This window comes from Ranitomeya variabilis, chromosome 7 (assembly GCF_051348905.1).
Source record: "Ranitomeya variabilis isolate aRanVar5 chromosome 7, aRanVar5.hap1, whole genome shotgun sequence".
Lineage (NCBI taxonomy): Eukaryota > Metazoa > Chordata > Amphibia > Anura > Dendrobatidae > Ranitomeya > Ranitomeya variabilis.
Window position 1 is genome coordinate 6,159,574 of NC_135238.1, and position 10,473 is coordinate 6,170,046.

At 51.1% G+C, this 10,473-nt stretch overlaps 1 protein-coding gene across 1 annotated transcript; it reads right to left on the reverse strand.

Moving 5' to 3' along the window:
• Window positions 1-5,828: 5,828 nt before the first annotated feature.
• Window positions 5,829-9,610, reverse strand: LOC143785221 (uncharacterized). Its single transcript, XM_077273938.1, has 4 exons — window positions 9,298-9,610; window positions 8,823-8,946; window positions 6,933-7,006; window positions 5,829-6,521 (listed from the first exon to the last, which is right to left on the reverse strand). The coding sequence occupies exons 1-4, from the start codon at window positions 9,608-9,610 to the stop codon at window positions 6,142-6,144; spliced, it is 891 nt and encodes a 296-aa protein (XP_077130053.1). The 3' UTR covers window positions 5,829-6,141.
• Between the last annotated feature and the right edge of the window lie 863 nt (window positions 9,611-10,473).

Sequence of the window (10,473 nt, forward strand, 5' to 3'; positions counted from 1 at the left end):
ACTCCGGGTCCGATTTGGCGGGCGGCGCCACTCCGGGTCCGATTTGGCGGGCTTCGCCACTCCGGGTCCGATTTGGCGGGCGGCGCCACTCCGGGTCCGATTTGGCGGGCGGCGCCACTCCGGGTCCGATTTGGCGGGCGGCGCCACTCCGGGTCCGATTTGGCGGGCGGCGCCACTCCGGGTCCGATTTGGCGGGCGGCGCCACTCTGGGTCCGATTTGGCGGGCGGCGCCACTCTGGGTCCGATTTGGCGGGCGGCGCCACTCTGGGTCCGATTTGGCGGGCGGTGCCACTCTGGGTCCGATTTGGCGGGCGGCGCCACTCTGGGTCCGATTTGGCGGGCGGCGCCACTCTGGGTCCGATTTGGCGGGCGGCGCCACTCCGGGTCCGATTTGGGGAGCGGCGCCACTCCGGGTCCGATTTGGCGGGCGGCGCCACTCCGGGTCCGATTTGGCGGGCGGCGCCACTCCGGGTCCGATTTGGCGGGCGGCGCCACTCCGGGTCCGATTTGGCGGGCGGCGCCACTCCGGGTCCGATTTGGCGGGCTTCGCCACTCCGGGTCCGATTTGGCGGGCGGCGCCACTCCGGGTCCGATTTGGCGGGCGGCGCCACTCCGGGTCCGATTTGGCGGGCGGCGCCACTCCGGGTCCGATTTGGCGGGCGGCGCCACTCCGGGTCCGATTTGGCGGGCGGCGCCACTCTGGGTCCGATTTGGCGGGCGGCGCCACTCTGGGTCCGATTTGGCGGGCGGCGCCACTCTGGGTCCGATTTGGCGGGCGGTGCCACTCTGGGTCCGATTTGGCGGGCGGCGCCACTCTGGGTCCGATTTGGCGGGCGGCGCCACTCTGGGTCCGATTTGGCGGGCGGCGCCACTCTGGGTCCGATTTGGCGGGCGGCGCCACTCTGGGTCCGATTTGGCGGGCGGCGCCACTCTCATATACAGTCATATACAGTTCGCAGGCGTTGCCATAGTAACTGGGCCTGACTGCGCATACCAATGAGCTAATCAGCCAGGTGGCAGGTACATTTCAAATTGCCTCAGAAACCCGGCCATTATAACCTATGTGAAAATGTCCCTATTGAATTGCATTACAATGAGGGGAAAAAACATTTTCAAACGCAAATTGCGCCAAAACTACAAATCCGATCGACACGAAAAATACTTAGCACACCTCTTGGGGACGCTGGCTTCGAAATGACACCTCACTGGAGTCTGTGAGTGAAGCGGTTCGGGCCGCATTACGTGCGGACTGAATAATAATAAGAACTAGATGGGTATTTCCTGAAGGAACTACAGATAGTGCTTTGGAATGGTGCCCGGGTTTGCTGCTGCAAGACTTTCACACTTGGGTGCCCCTCAGGCGCTGATTTGGTAGTTGTAGCCCCTCAGGGTTGAGGCCACTCTGGGTCCGATTTGGTGGGCCGGGTCACTCTGGGTCCGATTTGGTGGGCCGGGTCACTCTGGGTACGATTTGGTGGCCCGGGTCACTCTGGGTACGATTTGGTGGTCCGGGTCACTCTGGGTCCGATTTGGTGGCCCGGGTCACTCTGGGTCCGATTTGGTGGCCCAGGTCACTCTGGGTCCGATTTGGTGGCCCGGGTCACTCTGGGTCCGATTTGGTGGCCCGGGTCACTCTGGGTCCGATTTGGTGGCCCGGGTCACTCTGGGTCCGATTTGGTGGCCCGGGTCACTCTGGGTCCGATTTGGTGGCCCGGGTCACTCTGGGTCCGATTTGGTGGCCCGGGTCACTCTGGGTCCGATTTGGTGGCCCGGGTCACTCTGGGTCCGATTTGGTGGCCCGGGTCACTCTGGGTCCGATTTGGTGGGCCGGGTCACTCTGGGTCCGATTTGGTGCACCGGGTCACTCTGGGTCCTATTTGGTGCACCGGGTCACTCTGGGTCCGATTTGGTGGCCCGGGTCACTCTGGGTCCGATTTGGTGGCCCGGGTCACTCTGGGTCCGATTTGGTGGCCCGGGTCACTCTGGGTCCGATTTGGTGGCCCGGGTCACTCTGGGTCCGATTTGGTGGCCCGGGTCACTCTGGGTCCGATTTGGTGGCCCGGGTCACTCTGGGTCCGATTTGGTGGCCCGGGTCACTCTGGGTCCGATTTGGTGGCCCGGGTCACTCTGGGTCCGATTTGGTGGCCCGGGTCACTCTGGGTCCGATTTGGTGGCCCGGGTCACTCTGGGTCCGATTTGGTGGGCCGGGTCACTCTGGGTCCGATTTGGTGCACCGGGTCACTCTGGGTCCTATTTGGTGCACCGGGTCACTCTGGGTCCGATTTGGTGGCCCGGGTCACTCTGGGTCCGATTTGGTGGCCCGGGTCACTCTGGGTCCGATTTGGTGGCCCGGGTCACTCTGGGTCCGATTTGGTGGCCCGGGTCACTCTGGGTCCGATTTGGTGGCCCGGGTCACTCTGGGTCCGATTTGGTGGCCCGGGTCACTCTGGGTCCGATTTGGTGGGCCGGGTCACTCTGGGTCCGATTTGGTGGCCCGGGTCACTCTGGGTCCGATTTGGTGGCCCGGGTCACTCTGGGTCCGATTTGGTGGCCCGGGTCACTCTGGGTCCGATTTGGTGGCCCGGGTCACTCTGGGTCCGATTTGGTGGCCCGGGTCACTCTGGGTCCGATTTGGTGGCCCGGGTCACTCTGGGTCCGATTTGGTGGCCCGGGTCACTCTGGGTCCGATTTGGTGGCCCGGGTCACTCTGGGTCCGATTTGGCGGGCGGCGCCACTCTGGGTCCGATTTGGCGGGCGGCGCCACTCTGGGTCCGATTTGGCGGGCGGCGCCACTCTGGGTCCGATTTGGCGGGCGGCGCCACTCGGGGTCCGATTTGGCGGGCGGCGCCACTCGGGGTCCGATTTGGCGGGCGGCGCCACTCGGGGTCCGATTTGGCGGGCGGCGCCACTCGGGGTCCGATTTGGCGGGCGGCGCCACTCGGGGTCCGATTTGGCGGGTGGCGCCACTCTGGGTCCGATTTGGCGGGCGGCGCCACTCTGGGTCCGATTTGGCGGGCGGCGCCACTCTGGGTCCGATTTGGCGGGCGGCGCCACTCTGGGTCCGATTTTGCGGGCGTCGCCACTCTGGGTCCGATTTTGGTGAGCGGGGCAATAATTATAATAAGACTACAGATAGTGCTTTGAAATTGTGCTGTGCTATCACTTTAAGAGCTGATATTATCTGGCAAAACTGTGCTGGGGTCATGTACAGTTCGCAGGCGTTGGCATAGTAACTGGGCCTGACTGCACATATCAATGAGCTAATCAGCCAGGTGGCAGGTACATTTCAAATTGCCTCAGAAACCCAGCCATTATAACCTATGGGAAAATTTCCCTATTGAAATGCATTACAATGAGGGGAAAAAACATTTTCAAACGCAAATTGCGCCAAAACTACAAATCCGATCGACACGAAAAATACTTAGCACACCTCTTGGGGACGCTGGCTTCGAAATGACACCTCACTGGAGTCTGTGAGTGAAGCGGTTCTGGCCGCATTACGCGCGGACTGAATAATAATAATAACTAGATGGGTATTTCCTGAAGGAACTACAGATAGTGCTTTGGAATGGTGCCCGGGCTGCCCCTGCAAGACTTTGACACTTGGGTGCCCCTCAGGCGGTCCGATTTGGTGGGTTGGGTCAATCTGGGTCTGATTTTGTGGGCGGGGTAAATCTAGGTCCGATTCGGTGGGCGGGGTCACTTTTGGTCCGATTCTGTGGGCGCGGCCACTCTGGGTCTGATTCGGTGGGCGGAGCCACTCTGGGTCCGATTTGGTGGGCGGGGCACCTTAGGGACCAATTTGGTGGGTGGGGTCACTCGGTCCGATTTGGTGGGCTGGGCACCTCAGGGTCTGATTTGGTGGGCTGGGCACCTCAGGGTCCGATTTGGTGGGTGGGGTCACTCTGTGTCCGATTTGGTGGGCGGGGTCACTCTGGGCCCGATTTGGTGGAAGGGGTCACTCTAGGTCCGATTTGGTGGGCGGAGCCACTCTGGGTCTGATTTGGTGGAAGGGGTCACTCTGGGTCCGATTTGGTGGAAGGGGTCACTCTGGGTCCGATTTGGTGGAAGGGGTCACTCTGGGTCTGATTTGGTGGAAGGGGTCACTCTGGGTCCGATTTGGTGGGCGGAGCCACTCTGGGTCCGATTTGGTGGGCGGGGTCACTCTGGGTCTGATTTAGGGGCGGGGTCACTCTGGGTCCGATTTGGTGGGCCGGGCCCCTCGGGGTCCGATTTGGTGAGCGGGGTAATCTACTATCTAATTGTCTAAGGGCACTTCCGTCTTTCTGTCTCACAACACCGCTACGTCATCATCTCGTGAGACCGCAATGCACTCTTGGGACCGGAGCGCGCAACAAGCATCGGGTACCGGCCACTCCAGGTGCAACAAGCATCGTGTACCGGCCGCTCTAGGAGGTGCAACAACCATCAGATACCGGCCGCTCCAGGAGGTGAGTATGTAACTTTTTTATTTTAATTCTTTTTTTTTTTTAACAGGGATATGCAGTATACTATGTGACTGGACAATATACTACGTGACTGGGCAGTATAACTACGTGGCTCTGCGCTGTATACTGCGTGGCTCTGTGCTGTATACTGCGTGGCTCTGCGCTGTATACTACGCGGCTCTGCGCTGTATACTACGCGGCTCTGCGCTGTATACTGCGTGGCTCTGCGCTGTGTACTGCGCGGCTCTGCGCTGTGTACTGAACGGCTCTGCGCTGTGTACTGCACGGCTCTGCGCTGTGTACTGCGCGGCTCTGCGCTGTGTACTGCGCGGCTCTGCGCTGTATACTACGCGGCTCTGCGCTGTATACTACGCGGCTCTGCGCTTTATACTGCGCGGCTCTGCGCTGTGTACTGCGCGGCTCTGCGCTGTGTACTGCGCGGCTCTGCACTGTATACTGCGTGGCTCTGCGCTGTGTACTGCGCGGCTCTGCGCTGTGTACTGCGCGGCTCTGCGCTTTATACTGCGCGGCTCTGCGCTGTGTACTGCGCGGCTCTGCGCTGTGTACTGCGCGGCTCTGCGCTGTGTACTGCGCGGCTCTGCGCTGTGTACTGCGGGGCTCTGCGCTGTGTACTGCGCGGCTCTGCGCTGTGTACTGCGCGGCTCTGCGCTGTGTACTGCACGGCTCTGCACTGTATACTGCACGGCTCTGCGCTGTGTACTGCGTGGCTGTGCAATATACTACGTGGACATGCATATTCTAGAATACCCGATGAGTTAGAATCGGGCCACCATCTAATAATTATAAGACTACAGATAGTGGTTTGGAATTGTGCTGTACTGTCACTTTAAGAGCTGATATTATCTGACAAAACTTGTGACCTGGTGAGCTGATGTAGAGTTCATAGGCGTTGGCATAGTAACTGTGTCTGACTGCGCATATCAATGAGCTAATCAGCCAGTTGGCAGTTATTTTTAGAAATTGCCTCAGAAACCAGCCCATTATAAACGTATTGGAAAATTTCTCCATTGAAACGCATTGAAAGACTTTTTTCAAACACAAATTGCGCAAAAACTACAAATCCGATCGACACGAAAAATACTTAGCACACCTCTCAGGAACGCTGGCTTCGAAATGACACCTCACTGGAGTCTGTGAGTTTAGCGGTTCGGGCCGCATTACGTGCGGACTGAATAATAAGAATAAGAAGAAGTTTACCACGGTGGAATAACAGTATAGTGCTTTGTTCCAAAGCACTATAAAAATGGCAGAGTGTGGTTTAAGATGTCGTAGAACTTTGCACTTTTTTTGCTTTTTCATCATTTATTGGGAGCCTGAAAAAAATGCATTTGAAATCACAGTTGCATGTTTTATCTGTGCAATAAAATAAAAATACCTTAAAAAAAATTTACCAAAAAAAAACATAAAAAAATGAAAATTCATTGAAAAGCAAAAAGAAAACAAGAAGCACAGCAAGTAATTATTGTATAATTTGGTGCAGAAACATTTTTAGGGAAAAACACAGACAGTAGTCTGTTACCAAAGAGATGCATAATTCTGCATAGGAGCTGTAAACACTAAACAATAGTATTATTATTATTATTTATTATTATAGCGCCATTTATTCCATAGCGCTTTACATAGGATATGATATAATGGCCTCGTGGGGGGTGAACTTGTAATCCCTTCTTATTTATTGTAAAGCGCATCTACGTTCTGAGTCTTTCGGCTGATTACTCATCTCTTTGCGCCTCATTTCCTCGCTATGCTTTTTCTGCATTTCTTCCTTCTTTCTGAACTCTCTTTCATGCACAAATTGAAGTATAAATTGTTTCCTCTTTTGTCTTTCATCCTCTGGGGAATGGAATCTTTCCAATCGGAATTCAATGTCTTTAATGACTTCAATGAGGAGCTTCAGAACATCTTCATGTTTTCCTCTTGTCTTTATGTGATCTTCAGGGGTGAAGTTCTCAAGAGGGAAGATCCTCTCCACACCCATGTCCTCAAATTTGGCCCGGACCTCTCTCTGGTTAGGGTTGGTCTTATGGGTGAGAACGACTAAAGGGAAAATTCCTGCAAAAGAAGAAATGTTCTTCTGAGTATGTACGAGGAGCTCTACGTCCTGCCGAAATCATGGTGGAGAAAAAATGAAAAATGTCGAAAAAAAAATTATAATCAGTTTATAAAACGCTATATTGTAACCTTCTATCAGTGATCATTTCAGGAATTCATTATGAAAACCACCGGGAAGAAGAAACAAGACAATAAAGTATGGAGGATTTTGATGTACAGTATAACTTTAGAGAAAATTTGGAGAAAGCACCAAAGAAGGAAAGCCATAAGATCCTGAGATTAGACCTAGCCCACAGCCTTACATAACTCTGGATATACTGTTTTGTGAGAAAATCAAAATCATTGGATAAGAGAATTAAGCAGAAATACAAGAAATCCCATAACCACCTGGCAGTCCAGCGCTACGGTTACCTGTTAGGTTTCTGGCAGTGGTCAGGAGCGCCTTTATTTCGAGTGCTTCATCAGATGAGAGTCCTTTTTTTACACTGGAAATGTGACATTTTTAAAACTTATTATTACTAATAAAAAGTCCTACAGAGGCTTTGCCTACACTATTAATGGCACTAACTTAAAGGGTTTCAGAGGGAGGGGATAGACAGGGTGGACAGTAGTGTAAGCAGCATCTTCATACCTATACTTTTGGCATGCTTCAATAGTCTCCATGGGAGACTAGAAGATGCCATAATCCGGGCGGCGCTCATAGCAATCTGGCAGTGACAACCATAAAGGTCTGCTGAAGACCTCTGGTTGTCATACCAACCCATCGGTGCCTCCCGATCAACGATGGGGGGGGATTTCCGTCACACTTGCCAGAAGCACGGGTTAAATGCCACTGTCAGAGATTGACACCGGCATTTAACTAGGTAGCAGCCACGGGTGGATTGCGATTCCACCCGTGGCTGTTAGAGGCACATGTCTGCTGTTCAAAACATCTGACATGTGTTGGAAAAGATGTGGGTTCAGTGCCGCAGCCCACATCAAAAGGAGGGGGTCTGACATTGGCGTGCTATTTTGCCCAATGTCGGAAAAGGGTTAAAAAGAAATTCATCAATACGTTTAATTAGCACATCACACTAATTTTCTTTATGAAGAACATTAAATGGTTTCCTGCTACACTAGCAAACATCTGTCTTATAATCCCAAAATGTTAAAAGGAGAGATGCCTGTGAGCAGCTTTACTATAAAGCTCTTCTAACAACCTTCACGTGAAGAAAGATGAGCTCCCAGGGTACTTATTGTCATCTAAGAAGATAAAACAAAAGCTGAGGTAAGACGAGACTGCTCACACTGCTGTCCACTCAGTTTATCAGTTCTAACACTGGAGATACCTGAGGTGCTGAGATAAGAAGAGGCTGCTCACACTGATGTCCACTCAGTTTATCTGGTGTGATACTGGAGATACTAGAGGCACTGAGATAAGAAGAGGCTGTTCACACTGCTATCCACTCAGTTTATCTGGTCTAATACTGGAGATACCAGAGGTGCTGAGGTAAAACGATGTTGCTCACACTGCTGTCCACTCAGTCTATCTGGTCTACTACTGGAGATACCATAGGTGTTGAGATAAGAAGAGGCTGCTCACATAGCTGTCCACTCAGTTTATCTGGTCTCATACTGGAGATAACAGAGGTGCTGAGGTAAGAAGAGGCTGCTCACATAGCTGTCAACACAGTTTATCTGGTCTAATACTGGAGACACCAGAGGTGCTGATATAAGAAAAGACTGCTCAAATAGCGGTCCACTCAGTTTATCTGGTCTAACACTGGAGATACCAGAGGTGCTGAGGTAAGAAGAAGCTGCTCACACTGCTGTCCCCCATGTTTAACTGATCTAATACTGGAGATACCAGGAGTGCTGCGGTAAGAAGAGGCTGTGCACACTGCTGTCCACCCTGTCTACCTGGACTATTACTGGAGATACCAGTGATGCTGGGATAAGAAGAGGCTGCTCACACTGCTGTCCATTCTAATCTAATACTGGTGATATAATGGATACTCTGTATATCTTGGTGTGATTCTAGGTACAGTATGGTGCAGTTCTGTGTATATTATGGTGTGGCTCTAGGTACAGTATTGAGCAGGTCTCTATATATTGTGCTGTGGTTCTTGGTACAATAATTTGCTGTTTTTGGTATATGAAGGTGTGGTTTTCGTATATAATTCAGCATTTTGTCTTTTTATTTGGCCCCTTGTATCGTCTGCTTTGTTCGTGTTGTTTTCTCTGTGTATTCTATTCTCACAGCTGTTCAGTATATGTATTGTATTCTTAGTAATTTAGTTGGTTCTTACATCATCCACTGACCTGTAGACAAATATAGGATATATGAAGTCTGATGTCTTCACATAGCGCTCCGCCTGGATGATCCTGTCCACCAGTCTGATGCCCTTACTCCACGCTACTTGTTTATTGAGTGGCAACAAATTACCTTTAAGAATAAAAAAGAAAAGAAAAAGATAAAGAAACAAGTGGATTGTTATGGACCACCTCTAGGTTTAGGATGGAGCAATACATGATGGCCATAGAGGAGAACATCATTCTCGCAACAGAAACTTCAGCAAGTTAGAAACATGTTTTAAATGTTATTAGAGAGAAATTGAATCTCATCCAAGAATTATTACTTATCTTGTAGATAGAAGTTAATTCATGGGGACTGGAATGCCCTATTAAAGTCTTCTAAAAATGATCTCTAGTAATAATGTCTCCTTCATAATATTCTTGTATAATCATATGTAGATGGATACGATAGTAGGAAGAAATCTTAAATATAGATATTTACCTAATTGTGCAAATATTTCCCCAGTCTCATATTCGTTCATGACGGAGCAGCCTCGGTTGTTCACCAGAGTGAGTGTGTCGGTGAGCTCGTAGGTGATCCTCTCTGTGGTGTTACCACCATCATTATTCTTCACGTCTGCGTAGGTCTTGAACGCGGTGTCATCCAGGACGTACTTACAGGTGTTGATGAAGGACGATTTCCCATGACCCAAGTAACCAAAGAGCTGGATCAGAATCCGGGAGAAGCCCTTATTATTACAGTCCTTAAGACTGAAGTTCTTGATGTAGCCGGTCATTTCAGGAATGCTCTGCATGGTTCTCACTGGAGATGCTCGGAAACTCAACTTCTTCAATGTACAAGGGTGAAGTGAAGAAAAACTGTGTTGGATGGTAATGTTTCAGTGAAATAAAGTGAAGATTGTGATAACTGTTTATGGCCCTACTTTATAACCTATAATAACCCTAATTACGCGCCACGCCTCATTTAACAATGTTATCATTTTGTATGGAAGGTGGCTACAATTGTAAAGCTGGACATAAGTCAAGACATATTAACCATTAGAGCCCTGCTTTACTAGGACATTGAGTAGAGTTGTCCTTGTATTCACTGTTGGATCCCCATACAGATTAGGTGAAAGTAGGATGAATGCGATCAGTCGACAATCTGACAACGTGGATTACTAATGGAGTATATGGATTACTAATAAAGGACTATCAAGTTTTTATATTACCAAGGTGGGAGTGCTGAATACCTTCACTTGTCCCATCTGACAACGTGACCTCCCAACTCTCCCTTGACAGATGATGTTGCAGAAGGGAAGGATCGGGAAGAGGCAATGTCAACACCTGCTCCTTTTGCTATGAGGAGATAATCTGCTGCCATCTGTCCCGCATCGGCATTCTCCTCTGTCCCAGTGAAGAACACGTGAATCCTTGTTTAAACCGATCCCTCATGTTTGGGGGAAGTAGGACAGGTAGATGTTTGCTGAATGAATGTTTGGTTTACATTCATCTCATGTGTTTAGGTAACTTAAGCGCTACCCCTCACCTTCACCCCAAACCTAGCTCTAACATCAACTTTACAGTAATACATACAGCATGCATGCATAGAAATACATACAGCAGCACGGTCCGGTCCGAGTGCCGGTGGTAGCGCCAGGTATTGATGTGAGAGACT